Below are 15,948 nucleotides of genomic sequence, written 5' to 3' on the forward strand. Positions count from 1 at the left end.
ATGCTTCAAGATTACTTCCTTGAAATAAATATTATTAAGTTGAGTAGATTTTGGTGGAGCAGAAGTGACTTTTCTTGGTCAACACCCAGCCACAGCTTGATGTGGAAAGGCTCAGTGGTTGAAAGGGGCCTATGAAATGTGGTTATAGCTGGTAAGGTTGATTTAGTTTCTAACTTAGAGCCCAATCTAGCCTCTCTTTAATTTATAGATGTGTAACACATCCTTCTGCAAAGTGTTTATGGAAATACTTCATGGAATTAACAGTGGGGGATAGAGCCAGGAGATTTGCCAGCTGGTGTAGAGCGGGACTTGTAGGAGTCAGGCAAGGTATCCTGATCAAAGCTCTGCTGTGCCATCAAGCAAGACACTTCTCTCTGTGGATGCTTCTTGTAGAATGTGGTTAATAATACCAGCCGACCTCTTAGGGCCCTGTGTAGACTAGTTCCCAGGTGCTGCCCTGGGAATGCAGGAATGGTAGTTAACTGGAGCATTGTGCCACTCTCAGTTAGAAATCTTGGAACAGTGACTCTGGATTCTGTTCACTTTGGACTGAGTTTGTGCTATCTTTTGAGGAAAATGACTATCACTTAGTCAAAAAGCTGTAAAAATACATAGTTTCTTCCTGTTTCCTTTTTTCTTCAGAGCCCTATGAGTTTGTCTCTCTTGAATGGCTGCAGAAGTGGTTGGATGAATCCACACCTACCAAGCCTATTGATAATCATGCTTGCCTATGTTCCCATGACAAGCTTCATCCAGATAAAATATCGATTATGAAGAGAATATCTGAGTATGCAGCTGACATTTTCTACAGCAAATATGGAGGAGGTCCAAGACTAACTGGTAATTCAAGAGAGTGATGGGTGTTAAATCTTGATTAGATTGTGAAACAGGGCTTTGTAGTGATTTGGCCCAAGTGGGTACATGTAATGAAGCTATTTTTTTTTTTTTTAACAAAACAGATTTGTTAAATAAAGTGGACATTGAACCAAGCAATTGATGCAGAATATTCAAAATAGAAGCCTTTAAGAAAACCCATCTGAGGCTGGGTACCAGTGACTCATGCCTGTAATCCTAGCTACTCAGGAAGCTGAGATCTGAGGATCGAGGTTCAAAGCCACACTCTGGGCACGAAAGTCTGTGAGATTTATCCCCAATAAACCACCAGAAAATTGAAAGTGGCCCTGTGGCTCAAGTGATAGAGCGCTCGCCTTGAGCTGAAGAGCTAAGGGATGGCGCACAACAGAATTCAAGCCCCACAACTGACAAAAAAAAAAAAAAGGAATAACCTATCAGGCAGGTGCCAGTCGCTCACACCTGTAAGCCTAGCTACTCAGGAGGCTGAGATCTGAGGATTGTGGTTTAAAGCCAGCCTGGGCAGGAAAGTGAGAGACTCTTCCTTCCAGTTAACTACTAGAAAACTGGAAGTAGCACTGGGGCTCAAATTGTCAAGAGTGCTAACCTTGAGCAAAAGAGCTGAGAGGTTGCTCCCAGGTGTGAGTTCAAATTCCATAATCAACCAAAAAAATCAAAACAAAACAAAAAAACCCATCTGGCAGTTGTTGATTTATATGAACCTTTGTTTACTTCCTGTAACTTAAAGATTTCTAGGAACATTTGATCTGTAGTTTATTTAATTTATGAATAGATGCTTGCTGATTCTTTAATGCAAGTGTTATACATAGCCACAAAGTATCCATTCTATTGTGTGTCTGTGTGTCAGTGTGCACATGCATGAATGTATACGTGTGTGCATACTAGTCCTAGGCTTGAACTCAAGGCCTGGGCTTTATTTATCCCTGAGGTTTTTTTCTCAAGGCTAGTGCTTCACCATTTGAGCTGCAGCTCTACTTCTGGACTTTTTTTTTATTAGTTAATGGAGATGAGAATGGAGATGAGAGTCTCGCAGGCTTTCCTACTGCTGCTGGCTTCAAACCATAATCCTCAGATCTCAGCTTCTTGAGTAGTTAGGATTACAGGTGTGAGCCCCTCTTTCAGTTCTTATCTTTTAATTTTAATTTAATTTTTGCTGGTTTGGGGGCTTGAACTTGGGGCCTGGGCATTGTCCCTGAGGGTTTTATTTTTCCCCTTCTTCCTGTCAGTCATGGGACCTGAACCCTGGGCGTGGGTTCATCAGCTCAGTGCTAGCTTTCTACCACTTGAGCCACGGCACTACTTCCAGCTTTTTTGGCTTATGTGGTGCTAAAGAATCAAACCCAGGGCCTTGTGCATGCAAGGCAAAGCACTCTGCCACTGAGCCACTTTCCCAGCCCCTGTCCCTATCCCTTTTTGTTCAAGGCTAGTACTTTACCACTTGAGCCACGGCACCATTTACACTTTTTTTTATTTTTGGAATTTATTGGAGATAAGAGTCATATAGAAGCCAGGCTCACACCTGTAATCCTAGCTACTCAGAGGCTGAAATCTGAGGATTGCAATTCAAAGCCAGCCCGGGCAGAAAAGACTCTGATCTCTAATTAACCACTCAAAAACTAGAAGTAGTGCTGTGGTTCTAGAGGTAGAATGATAGCCTTGAGCACGAAGAGGCTCAGGGACAGCTCCCAGCCTTGAGTTCAAGCCCCACAACCAACAAGAAAACCAAAAAAAACCCTAGACTTTAATTATGTGATTCAGGCTTTCTGTATACACATCTAGTCTTTTTATTTCTCTGTTTGTTTTAAATGCATGAATTAATGCTTTGAAAGGTCCAGCATTTCTTATGACTTCTAGCTATATATTTTCAATTCTGTCCTTCATTCCTTCTTCATACCTTTTTAGGGTTCTAGGCTTTGAAGATTTCTTCTACATGAATATCATTTCAGTTAGAGCTGTTAGAAGTATTGATCTCCTCCAAGTCATTTGATTATTAAAGCTTGTACTCTGTTATAGGTGCCCTTTTTTTTTGTTGTTGTTGTTGTCCTGGGGCTTGAACTCTGGGCTTGGATTCTGTCCCTGAGCTTCTTCTGCTCAAAGCTAGCTAGCACTCTGCCACTTGAGCCACAGCACCACTTCTGGCTGTTTCTGTTTATATGGCACTGAGGAATTGAATTCAGGTTTTTTGTTTTTTTGTTTTTTTTTTGTCAGTCGTGGGGCTTGAACTCTGGGCCTGGGCGCTGTCCCTCAGCTCTTCAGCTCAAGGCGAGCGCTCTACCACTTGAGCTACAGTGCCACTTCCAGTTTTCTGGTGGTTTATTGGAGATAGGAGTCTCATGGTCTCTCCTGCCCAGGCTGGCTTTGAACCGCGATCCTCAGATCTCAGCCTCCTGAGTAGCTAGGATTACGGGCGTGAGCCACCAGCGCCCGGCTGAATTCAGGGTTTTATGCATGCTAGGCAAGCACTCTACCACTAAGCCACATTCCTAGCCTGTATAGGTGCTTTTAATCTTATAATATTTTGTCTCTTTACATAGGAAACACTATTACTATCTAAATATTTCCAGCCCAAGTCCTATACAGCTCCAAAAAGAAATTATTCAGCATATGACAGACTCTTGCTTTCCTCAGCTGTCTGTGCCCATCTGCTTGTATTGATAATTTTGTATGTTATAAATATCTAATGGTCCATGGCAGAAAAAGGCTCCCTACCCCTGATAGAGCATCAAAATAATTTAGTATATATTCTGATTGCTGTATTGTCAAAATCTGTACTCTGGTTTAGAAGCTCTGTGTGTTTTGTTCCTAACAGAAATTCTGAGGTCTGTTTCCTCTTTTTTTTTTCTTGCCTCTAGTGAAAGCCTTGTGCAAAGAATGTGTAGTAGAACGTTGTCGTGTGTTACGTCTAAAGAACCAACTAAATGAAGATTATAAAACGGTTAACAACCTCCTGAAAGCAACAGTAAAGGGGTATGTATCACAGATGTTTATGATGCACTAAGACACTATCAAGAAAAATATCCCAATAGCTTATTATTTGTTGAAATATGGGCGTTAGCTATTTTAAAAAATAAGGTGATAAAATGTCTGGCAGAAGCAGATCAGAACTGAATTGTACAACAGTTACTCTTTTGGCAAAAGGAAAGCTGAGTCTGCAACAGCATTCCTTCCCTAGCAAAGCTGCGGAATGTGGATGTGACAATTCCCTAAACTAAGGTGCATGAGCCCATACCACAGCATGCACGTGTGCAAAGCCTGTGTTGGGAAAACCTGGCAGCTGGCCCAGAAGAGTGGTGTCCCTTTCAATGAGGCTGAAGTGTGTTAATAAATGGACCTCAATAGGATGTCTTTAAAATCATCCATTTTACTAGAGTATGTGGACCCCCCCCCCCCCCCCACTGTGGGATACCTCAGAACTCAGAAGCTAGTGGAGACATTTATCATTGGGATTATGTGTGGGTTGAAGAGTAGTTTTTTTTTTTTTTTTAAATCTCTCTAATGAAGACCAGTCTTAATTACTTTTTTTTTGGATCATTCTTTAGGCTGAGTACCCAAATATGTGTGTATAGACATAGATATCCAGGTTGTATATTCAAGTATCAGCATACCAACTACATTGAGTGTAGTGTTCAAGCAGAACAAAGTTGCCATTTGATTGATGTGATTCACTTGGGAGATAGGAGAAACAACAGGATTGAGGGTGAAACCAAAATACTGGATACCTGCAGTTCATGAGTGAGTCAAAAGTGGCTCAGAGGAGGAACAAAACAGGGCACAAATTAACCAAATTATAGTGTCTAATTCATTTTGATATGGTCTTCACAGGGCAGGGTAGAAGGGAGCAGAACACTGGGAATGGGTTTAACACTCACTGTTTTGTAGCAATGATGGATTTTGGGTGGGAAAATCCTCCTTGCGGAGTTGGCGCCAGTTAGCTCTGGAACAACTAGATGAGCAAGATGGTGACGCAGACCAAAGCAACGGGAAGGTGAATGGCAGCAGCTTCAGTAAAGGTAACTGGTGTGGGACCACTATAGAATTACATCATAAAGGCTTATTCTCACCAAAATTGGTTACCTGTCGATGTATTTTAAAGAAAACTTTGTGTGTGCTGGTCCTAGGGCTTGAACTCAGGGCCTAGGTACTGTTCCTGAGCTTTTTTTGCTCAAGGATGGTTCTCTTAACAGTTGAACACACCTCTACTTCTGGCTTTTTGGTGCTTAATTGGAGATAAGAATCTCATAGATTTTCCTGCCCTTACTGATCAAACCTTGATCCTCAGATTATAGCCTCCGGAGTAGCTTGGATTAAAGACCTTGGATTAAAGACGTGAGCTGCTGGGCATCGGTAGCTCACACCTGTAATCCTAGCTACTCAGGAAGCTGAGATCTGAGGATCACAGTTCAAAGCCAACCCCAACCCCAGGCAGAAAATTCCATGAGACTCTTATTTCCAATTAACCACCAGAAAATCAGAAATAGTGCCGTGGCTCAAGTGGTAGAGAGAGCTTGCCATAAACTGAAGAGCCGAGGAACAGCAACCAGGCCCAGAGTTCAAGCCCCAGGACTGACAAAAAAAACAAAAACAAAAACATGAGCCACCAATGCCTGCCTAAAGAAAACTTTAATTAATGTAACGATCTCAAAAAGTTTCAGCTATTGAAATTCAGCGAAGATTTACCAGCTCCCATGTGAGATTCTGCTATAACTAGGCATGCTTTGAACTTAAGCTTTGTCTAGTGAATCACGTGGAAAATTAATACTAATCCTCCTCCAGGTTTAAGCCTTTTAGAAAGGACAGTCTGCTGTAGACTATACTGTACATTGGAGCAGAATCAGTGCATTGTGGTTTTAGATTATCTACCAGACTATCTTGCTGCTTTTGCCTAGTGAATGTGTGTTCACACCAGCACTTGGCATGAAGAAGACTGGGCAGGGGCTGGGAAGGTGGCTCAGTGATAGAGTACTTGCCTTGCATGCTCGAGGCCCTGGGTTCGATTCCTCAGCACCACATAAGAAAAAAACCGGAAGTGGTGCTGTGGCTCAAGTGGTAGAGTGCTAGCCTTGAGTTGAAGAGCTGAGGGACGGCGCCCCACGACCGGACAACCCCCCCCCCAAAAAAAAAAAAAAAAAAAAAAAAGACTGGGCAGTTTGAATAGCTTGCAAATTCTTCTGAGATAGCCTGAATTAACTGAGGCCCTACTTGCAAGTATGAAATTCTTTTTTTTTTTTTTTTTTTTTGCAAGTATGAAATTCTTTGTACAGAGGGGTTACAATTACATGGGCCAGATAATGAGTACTTTTCTTATCAAGCATTGTAGCCTCCTCCTTTGTTTCCCCTTCCCATCCCTTCCCATCCTCCCCCGCCCCCCCCACCAAAGTTGTAAAGTTCGTTTTCGACATAACGACTTGTATATCTCATTGTTGCAATGGGTCCACCTGTATACCTATTTAAACAATTTGTTTTTTCCCTTCGCCTCCACAAATTAGACTGCCATCAAGAAATTCTTTTATTGTAAATCTAATTTTATAATCAGTGCCTTAAAAATGGGGTGGGAGGTGGGAATGCACTTAAATTTAGTAATTTGAGCCGGGCGCTGGTGGCTCTTGCCTGTAATCCTAGCTACTCAGGAGGCTGAGATCTGAAGTTCAAAGCCAGCCCAGGCAGGGAAGTATATGAGTCTCTTATCTCCAAAAAACAAAACACCAAAAAACTGGAAGTGGTGCTATAGCTCAAGTGGTAGAGCACTAGCCTTGAGCAAAAAGCACTCAGGAACAGCACCTAGGCCCCATAACCAACCACAACAAAAATTAAAGATTTGATCAGATTTATTAATTTAGAGGTTAGTTTCCCATAAACTGAACTGTAATTAGAGATTATCCATAAGCAATTACTGTCACTTCATTTTTCTTATATATAAGTGTTCTGCTATGAGCTACATTCCCAGATCCACTTTTCCTTTTTACAAATACTAATATTTATATGCATTTTAAGTTTCTTTTTTATTCCTTTTAAGTTTTGTTTTTTTTTTTTTGGTCGATTGTGGGGCTTGAACTCTGGGCCTGGGTGCTGTCCCTTAGCTCTTCAGCTCAAGGTTAGTGCTCTAAGACCTGAGGCACAGCGCCACTTCCAGCTTTTTCTGTTTATGTGGTGCTGAGGAATAGTACCCAGGGCCTCATACATGCAAGGCAAGCACTCTACCACTAAGCTACCTTCCCAGCCCCCCGCTTTTTTTTTTGTTGGTTGTGGGGCTTGAACTCTGGGCCTGGGTGCTGTCCCTGAGCTCTTCAGCTCAAGGCGAGCGCTCTACTGCTTGAGCCACTTCCGTTTTTTTTGTGGTTTATTGGAGATAACAGTCTCACGGACTTTCCTGCCCTGGCTAGCTTTGAACTGCGATCCACATATCTCAGCCTCCTGAGTAGCTAGAATTACAGGCATGAGCCACTGGCGCCCGGCATTCCCAGCCCCTTATTAAAAGAAATTTTTAACTTTTTTTTTTTTTTTTTGCCAATCCAGGCAGGGGCTTGAACTCAGGGCCTGGGCACTGTCCCTGAGCCTGAGCTTCTTTTGCTCAAGACTAGCACTTGAGCCATGGCTCCACTTCTGCCTTTTTCTGTGTACGTGGTACTGAGGAATTGAACCCAGGGTTTTCTGCATGCTAGGCAAGCACTCTACTAATATGCTACATTCCCAGTCCCTATTTTTATATTCTTGAACTGTTTATTACAGTATGTATTTCTTTTTTTTTTTTTTTTTTTTTTTTAATCCGGTCGTGGGGCCTGAACTCTGGGCCTGGGCACTGTCCCTCAGCTCTTCAGCTCAAGGCTAGTGCTCTACCACTTGAGCCACAGCACCACTTCTGGCTTTTTTCTTTTTGCTTATGTGGTGCTGAGGAATCGAACCCAGGGCCTCAGGCATGCAAGGCAAGCGCTCTACCACTGAGCCACCTTCCCAGCCCTACAGTATGTATTTCTTATATGCAAGGATTGCATAACTTTGTATATGTGCTAGGGCTAGAAATCAGGACCTCATCCTCCTGCTTGGCTTTTTCACTCAGTTGATGCTATGCCACTTGAGCCACCATTCTACTTCCAGCTTGCTTTTTGCTGGTTGATCAGAGATTCAAATCTCATGGACTTTTCTGCAAGGCCGGCTTCACATTGAGATTCCCAGATCTCAATCTGCTGAGTAGCTAAGATTACTGGTGTGAGCCACCAGTGCCCAGCTTGCATGTCATTTATTCTGTTTGCTAGGGATCTTCCTGTGTCACTACCCTGCTTTTGGAGATATGAAAACCCCAAAGCAGATATCAGTGTTCGGTTTCACTGAACTGTGTTCCACAGTTTGGTTTGATGCTGCCAGTTGCACTTACCCACTCTACCACACATGCTGTTTGCACAGAGCTATACCCCCATTTCTTCTCCTCTCTCTCTCTCTGTCTCTTTGTCTATCCTGGAGCTTGAACTCAGTACCTGGACACTGTCCCTGAGCTTCTTTTGTTAGTGCTCTACCACTTGAGCCACAAGTCCATTTCCTGTTTTTTTTTGTTAGTGTAATGGAAATAAAAGTCTCAGAGGCTTTCTTGCCTGAACTGGCTTGAACTGAGATCCTTAGATCTCAAGCTCCTAATTAGCTAAGATTAGCACCCAGCTCGTCCCGTATTTGAAGAGTTTTCCCTTTTGATCACAGACTTTTGTTGTGTAGTATCATCTGTGGACATTAATCTCAGTTTTATTGTCCTTTCATTTGAAAACAGTATCACTGCCGTTCTTGTGGTACCACATGACCTCTAGTGTATTTGGTTAATTCTTCTGCCTTATGGATCTTTACAAATTAGCACTTTTTCATTGTAAATAAAGTCCTTTGCCATAGTAGAAAAGGCCTCCATGTTGCCATAGCTTTAGAATATTTTCTGTGCTTTTAGTATAATATTCTTCTTCTCTTTCATCATTGAAAGATATTAAGACCACCAGTGTAGAACTTGGAAGTTTTCCCATGTAACGTAGTCACTGCACATGGTGGCTTTTAATAATGCAGCTTATGTAAAGACGTATATTGCTCTCCCTCCCTCTGCTCTTTTTATTTAATGGCTGCATTTCATTGTGTGTATGTATTTATTTAACTGATATTATTTTACCTTTATACAGTTAGCATACAAGGCACAGATGCCCTGAGCATCCTGTGTGAAAATGTGCATCACTGTGTACATTTCAGGTTATTTCTGAGTTACACATTCCTAGAAATTTGTTGGGTCCGTTAGATGAATTGATAATGGCTGCCTACTGATATATACAGATGAGTTTCCTCCAGAAGTATATGAGGGCTTGTTTCTGTGTGCTTTCACCCATGTGAAGAGTACATCCGTCACAGTAGTTTTTATCACTCTCATAATATGAAAATGCCTGGAAGCCTGCCTTATTAAGTCCCAAATTATTGTTAACATTGACTCCCTTTCATAGTAGAGAAGTTACTTTTATTTTTTAAAATTTTTAACTTTATTTTTTAAAATCATATTTTATCTTTTTATTATACATATTTTTGTTGTTATTGATGATGCACAGAAGGGTTACTGTTCATAAGTAAGGTAAACGAATATATTTCTTTTTGGACAGTATTACTCCTTCCTTTGCTCTCTCCCAGTTTTTGCCTCCCGTCCCTGCCTAGTCGGTTGTATAGTTCATATTCAACACAGTGTCTACTGAGCACTACTGCTGCATTTGTTCACCCTTTGTCCCTCCATCTCTGTGCCCTCTTATTCTTCCCCAAAGACAGATAATCAAACAAGACAAATAAAGGAAAACAAAAAAAATGCTCTTGTCTCTTCCTTGCACTTTTGTGTGAGGCTCAGAGGAGATAGAATGTATCTGGTTAAGTCCTTTCTTAGCCCATTTTCTGTTTGAGGATTTGTTGTTGTTGTTGTTTGTTGTGGTTTTTTATGGTACCAGGGATCTAAGCCTAGGTCTTTGTGCTCATTGAGCTATACTCCCCCCACTTGAAGTTTTTCATGTATTTACTAAGTGTTTTATGTGTATGTAAAAAGTATATTTAAAATGTTTTAGCTGATAGTTTATTTACTTTTTTTGTGTTGGTCCTGGAGCTTGAACTCAGGGTTTAGGCACTGTGCTTGAGGGGTTTTTTTTTGCTCAAGGCTACCATTCCACCAACTTGAGACACAGTTTACTTCTGGATTTTTGATAGCTAATTGGGAATAAGAGTCTTGTGGGCTTTCCTGCTTCTGATGGGTTCAAATCACAATCCTCAGATTTCAGCCTCCTGAGGAGTTAGGATTACAGGCATGAGCCACTAGTATCTGGCTCCTTTTCTACTACTATTCAAAGCTACATATTGGCAATGATAGTGTGAACAAAAAGCAGATAATTAGAAATGTTAACAGAAAAAGCGAAGTTCTTATTGTGTGTTTGTTACTAAAGTTAATTCCTTATTTCATGTGAGCTTATTGCATTAAAGCTTTCTGTTAAGCCCTACAGAGTAGGTAGGTAAAAATGACATGACATGTTGATGACTAACTTGGTTTATGCCCAGCATCCTGAACACCTTGACTAGAATTAATAGGATATGTAAATTTTTTAAATTGAGAAAAGGCACATTTTCTTGCATAACCTAAACCTTTGAAATGTTAACTGTCATTGGGATAATTTTCTTGCCTTAAAAGGCAAAGATAATACAAAACTTCTTTGCAAAATTCTGCAGGAATCACTTTGATGTAATTTTCACAATTTAAATGTTTTCTTTCCTTAAAATTGGGTGGAGTAGTATATCTGCTGTTTGAACTTTTAAAAATACAATATCCAGAACAGTTTTTGTCTATATTCCTTTGATTAGATGAATCAAAGGAAGAAAGAAAAGAAGAGGAGGAGGAATTAAATTTTAATGAAGACATTCTGTGTCCACATGGTAAGCTGAAATATAAACATGTTGTTAGTTAGATTTCAGCATATCATAAATATTTTGTTCAATGTTCTATCATTTAGGGACTAGACTTAAAATGGCAACTACGGCAGAACTGGATATTATGGGGCTTGAACTCAAGGCCTAGACACTGTCTCTGAGCTTTTTTTTCCTCAAGGCTAGCACTCTACCACTTGAGCCACAGCTACACTTCCAGCTTGTTGATGGTTAATTGGAGAAAAGGGTGTCATAGTCTTTCTTGCCCAGGCTGGTTTAGAACCATGATCCTCATATCTCAGCTTCCTGAGTAGCTAGGGTTATGTGTGTGAGTCATTGAGTGTTCATCTTTGAACCTTAAATCATTATTTATGGCTGCATTATTACTTACTACAAGGATATATTATTATATTGAAGTTTGATAATTCAATCCTTTTTCTTTTAAAAAAAATTACTAAGGGTAGGGTTGGGAGAGGGGAAAATGGAGACAAAGAAGGGTGAAATTGTTTAAGAAACTTTGTACTCATAACCTGACTTATGGAGTTGTAATTAATAAAAAACAAGAAAGAAAAAAAAGTGAAGTTTGGTGTCATGGCTCACACATAGCTACTTGAGAGGCAGAGGTCTGGAAAATCTGGGTTCTAGGCCAGCTTGGAGAAAGGTTTTGAGAATCCACTCTCCCCTTTCCCCCCATTTCATGTCCATGGTTCCCTTACTCTGCAAAACAAGGCAGGAGGACCTGGGCTATACAATGAAACCTTTTAAGTAGGAAAAAACGGAGGTTTATACAACCTTAAGAACATCCTTTCCTGGGGCTGGGAAGGTGCTTACCTTGCATGCAATGAGGCCCTGGGTTCAATTCCTCAGCACCACATAAGCAGAAAAAGCCTGCAGTGGTGCTGTGGCTCCAGTGGTAGAGCGCTAGCCTTGAGCTGAAGAGCTGAGGAACAGCGCCCAAGCCCAAAGCTTAACCCCACAACCAAAAAAAAAAAAAAAGAACATTCTTTCCTGGCAAGATGATGCCAGTAACAATCCAATGTCTGTAAAAGCCTGCAGGGAATTGTACTGTTGAGTGTGGGAGCATTGAAGTGTAGACCCCTGCCAGTATTTTATTTATTGCTAGGGAGAAAGATTTAAAATGTGTGTCTAGCGTTCTACATTTGTTTTTGCCTTCTGTAGAGTATATAATATTGCGGTGACTAACTCCTATAGGAGTGAAATGAAATTAACATTTTAGAGAGTGTGTCAATGAGTTTGTGTTTGCATACTTGAACAAACCACAGAATTTTGGAGACTTCAGTTTAAGAACTAGGAAATACTGACTTTCTGCATCTTAAATCCAAGTTTTGTTTTTTTAAAAACTCAGGGGAGTTATGCATATCTGAAAATGAAAGAAGGCTCGTGTCTAAAGAGGCTTGGAGCAAACTACAGCAGTACTTCCCAAAGGCCCCTGAGTTTCCAAGCTACAAAGAATGCTGCTCCCAGTGCAAGGTACTGAACTCTGCTGCCATCGGTGGCAGCAGCATGCCGCCTCCTTGGGTTAGCCTCCCAGGGGAGTGAGCATAGTACGTGAGTGGGGGTATAGAGCAGGGCACACCATGTGCCGGCAGCAGGTGACAGCTGACTGCTTCTTTCTCTTTCAGATTTTAGAAAGAGAAGGGGAAGAAAATGAAGCCTTACATAAGATGATTGCAAATGAGCAAAAAAGTTCTCTTCCGAATTTGTTTCAAGACAAAAACAGACCATGTCTTAGTAACTGGCCAGAGGTACAATGCATCCCACAAAGGGAAGATTTCATCTGAGCTTGTGAAGACCTTTGCCAAATTCCCAATGAATTGCTTTCATGACAGCCCAGAGCTGTTCTCACTCTTGCTTGTTTAATTCTCTAACTAGAGGATTCACTCCAGCTGTTTCTTGGGACAGGCGAAGTTTTTATTTTATGTTAAAACTTGAACAAAGAAGACCACTTTGAATTATAAAGAATGTGTTAAGTATGGGGTGAATCAATGTGTTTTTTTGTGTTTTTTATATTCTAGGACACGGATGTCCTCTATATTGTGTCACAGTTCTTTGTAGAAGAATGGCGGAAATTTGTGAGGTAGAAATGAGAAATTTTCTTTCTCCCCTTTCTTTGAGTTCACTGATGTTTTCTAGAGCACCCATAGTGCCTTTCACATCAACCTTCTGGGTTACTTTTCTTAGCATGTATATGAAGCTTTCTTTTCTATAATTAAATCCCCAAAACATATTTAATTACTAACATTACATATAACTGACTTTTGGTTGTTGTTGTAGTTTGTTGTGGGGCTGCTGTCCCTGAGCTCTTTTGCTCAAGGCTAGCACTCTACCATTTTGAGCCAGAGTGCTACTTCCAGTTTTCTGGTGGTTAATTGGAGATAAGAGTCTCAAAGACTCCTGCCCAGGCTGTTCAAACAGAAGATTCTCAGATCTCAGCCTCCTGAGTAGCTAGGATTATAGGCGTGAACCACCAGTGCCTAGCTCATGTAACTGATTTTAAAAGCACTATGTCAAGTATCTTTTTCTTCATGCAGTAGTCAGATGTGTTTATTCTCTTTGTTTCATTTGAATAGAAAGCCTGCAAGGTGTAGTCCTGTATCATCAGTAGGAAATAGCGCCCTTCTCTGTCCCCATGGGGGACTCATGTTTACATTTGCTTCCATGACCAAAGAAGATTCTAAACTGTGAGTTTCTTCTCTTCGTGTGATTATCTGTAACTAATAATTGACAAAGTATGTTTAAAAATTTCTCATCTAATATAATCTATTCAAGAACCTAGTCATTCACTGAATTACAGGATTTTGCCTTTTTACATGTTCTTCAGAGTGAGCACTTAGATCTTGAAAAGAGGAGGACAGACAGGATAGGCTGCTTCTCCAGACCTGGCGCAGGCTGCTGAGGCTTTTGTCCTCTTAGTTCCTCCTGTTGACTAGGCTCACCCTCTGGTTAATTGGAGATGGAGTCTCAGATTTATCTTTCCCGTGGTGGCTTCAAACCTTCATCCTCCAAGTCTGTTTCCTGAATGAGCCACCAGTCCCAGCAAATTCCTTTCTTCATTTTTTAGTAGAGAATGGATTATAGCACGGGACCATGGCAGAGCAAGAGCCATCAGCAATGGTTGGATCTAAAAACCACTCCTCAAGGACTCATCTGTGATTTTTTTTGGCCCTCAGTGTTGCCTTTGTATTATAAAGTAATTACTATTTTTGTGTGTGTGTGTGCTGGTTCTGGGCCTGGGATCTGTCCCTAAGCTTTTGTGCTCATGGCTATCACTGCCACTTAAGTCATACCTCCACTTCTTGGCTTTTTGGTGTTTAATTGGAGATGAGAGTCTAACAGACTTTCCTGCCCAGGCTCATCTTAAACCACAACTCTCAGATCTCAGCCTCCTGAGTAGCCAGGATTACATGTGTGAGCCACTGATACTCTTTTAGTATGCTTTAAAAAATAATACATGCTTAGGAGGTAGAGGCAGGAAGATGTTGAGTTCAAGGCCAGCCTAGGCTGCATTGTGAGACTGGCTCAGAAAACCAAAATGAACAGTAATGCATGCACATTGACATGTCTGGCATATCTTTTATCCTTTTGTGCTGACATAGTTGGCCCCTTGTGTCTGGATTTAGCCGTGTTGATTCAGAGAGCACCATGATAGTGATGATGGTGATGATCTTTTCTTGCATTTGCTGTTCATTAAAGACTAGTAGTGTCGATTTTGATTTAGGGATACTAATGGTTAGATTAGCCCTCTTAATCTCCTTGTGTCTTAAGGCATGTTGTGTGTGTGTGTGTTTTCTTTTTGCACAGTATAGCTCTCATATGGCCCAGCGAGTGGCAAATGATACAAAAGCTCTTTGTTGTGGATCATGTAATTAAAATCACAAGAATTGAAGTGGGAGATGTAAACCCTTCAGAAACACAGTATATTTCTGAGCCTAGTAAGTCTTCATTTTGATTTTGGTTTGTTTCTATAGTTAAAGTGGACATTTTAAGGAGAAAGGAAGGGTGTGTTAATAGATATGTGTTGGTCAAGACTCCTGGATGGAATCTGTCATATAGAGTCTCATTATTTGTACATTTACTTGAGGATAGTAAATGGATTTCCTTTTTACTTGCACATACACAATACAGCAATGAATAGAAGATATTACTGATGATTTAGTAAATACTAATGAATAGTGAGAAGTGTTCAGGTCTGAGTTCTTTCACTGTGATTTTTCAGCCATTTTTCCTCTCATTTTTTTGTAGAACTCTGTCCAGAATGCAGAGAAGGCTTGCTATGTCAGCAGCAGAGAGATCTGAGAGAGTATACTCAAGCTACCATCTATGTCCACAAAGTTGTGGACAACAAAAAGGTACTGCTCCCTCTTGTGGCCCTAACTTGAATCCGTCAAGGTTCATTTCAAATGGGCTGTTGTGTTTTCATTGAGAACTACCAACAATAACTTTTTCTCCCCCTCGATGGTAGTTAGCATTAGAATTGATACTGAACAGAGGTGAAAATGAATGGTTATGTGACTAAGTGTGGATTTGGTCTGTTAACTTAATTTTTATTTATTTATCTATTTATTTTTGTGCCAGTTTTGGAGCTTGAACTCAGGGCCTGGGCACTGTCCCTGAGCTTTTTTTTTTTTTTTTCCTCAAGGCTAGCACTCTACCACTTGAGGCCTCAGTGCTGGCCTTTTCTGTTTATGTGGTACTGAGGAATTGAACCCAGTGCTTCATGCATGCTAGGCAAGCACTCTACCACTAAGCCACATTCCAAGCCCTTCTATTTTATTTTTTTTCGGTCAGTCTTGGGGCTTGAACTCAGGGCCTGGGTGCTGTTCCTGAGCTCTTCTGCTCAAGGCTAGTGCTCTACCACTTTGAGTCATAGCTCCACTTTGAGTTTTTAAGTGGTTAATTGGAGATAAGAGTCTCATGGGGACTTTTCTGCATGGGCTGGCCTTGAACCACAGTCCTCAGATCTCAGCCTCCTTACTAGATAGGATTACAAGCACGAGCCACTGGCACCTGGCTGTCACTAACTTCATTTGAGACATATTTTCTGAATGTTACTGTGATCCAGGAATGGTCTTAATGCAGTGGATACAATGATGATGAAGCTGGATGGGAAAGGTGGACACTAAACTTAAAGAATCCCCTAAGAGGAATTTC

The 15,948-nt window shown here is 41.0% G+C and overlaps 1 protein-coding gene across 2 annotated transcripts in view; it reads left to right on the plus strand.

The window, feature by feature from the left end:
• The window catches only part of Usp48 (ubiquitin specific peptidase 48), a 71,111-nt gene that overhangs the window by 34,835 nt on the left and 20,328 nt on the right, over nucleotides 1-15,948 (plus strand). For both annotated transcript variants that reach the window (XM_070037699.1, XM_070037700.1), the window contains exons 12-21: nucleotides 643-840; nucleotides 3,726-3,840; nucleotides 4,753-4,883; nucleotides 10,714-10,785; nucleotides 12,143-12,267; nucleotides 12,420-12,542; nucleotides 12,813-12,874; nucleotides 13,368-13,478; nucleotides 14,599-14,729; nucleotides 15,040-15,146. In XM_070037699.1, the coding sequence (XP_069893800.1) occupies nucleotides 643-840; nucleotides 3,726-3,840; nucleotides 4,753-4,883; nucleotides 10,714-10,785; nucleotides 12,143-12,267; nucleotides 12,420-12,542; nucleotides 12,813-12,874; nucleotides 13,368-13,478; nucleotides 14,599-14,729; nucleotides 15,040-15,146 (1,175 nt within the window). The remainder of the gene's footprint in view (nucleotides 1-642; nucleotides 841-3,725; nucleotides 3,841-4,752; nucleotides 4,884-10,713; nucleotides 10,786-12,142; nucleotides 12,268-12,419; nucleotides 12,543-12,812; nucleotides 12,875-13,367; nucleotides 13,479-14,598; nucleotides 14,730-15,039; nucleotides 15,147-15,948) is intronic.

Source organism: Dipodomys merriami, unplaced genomic scaffold, assembly GCF_024711535.1.
Source record: "Dipodomys merriami isolate MVZ:Mamm:240054 unplaced genomic scaffold, mDipMer1.0.p SCAF_28, whole genome shotgun sequence".
Taxonomy (NCBI): domain Eukaryota; kingdom Metazoa; phylum Chordata; class Mammalia; order Rodentia; family Heteromyidae; genus Dipodomys; species Dipodomys merriami.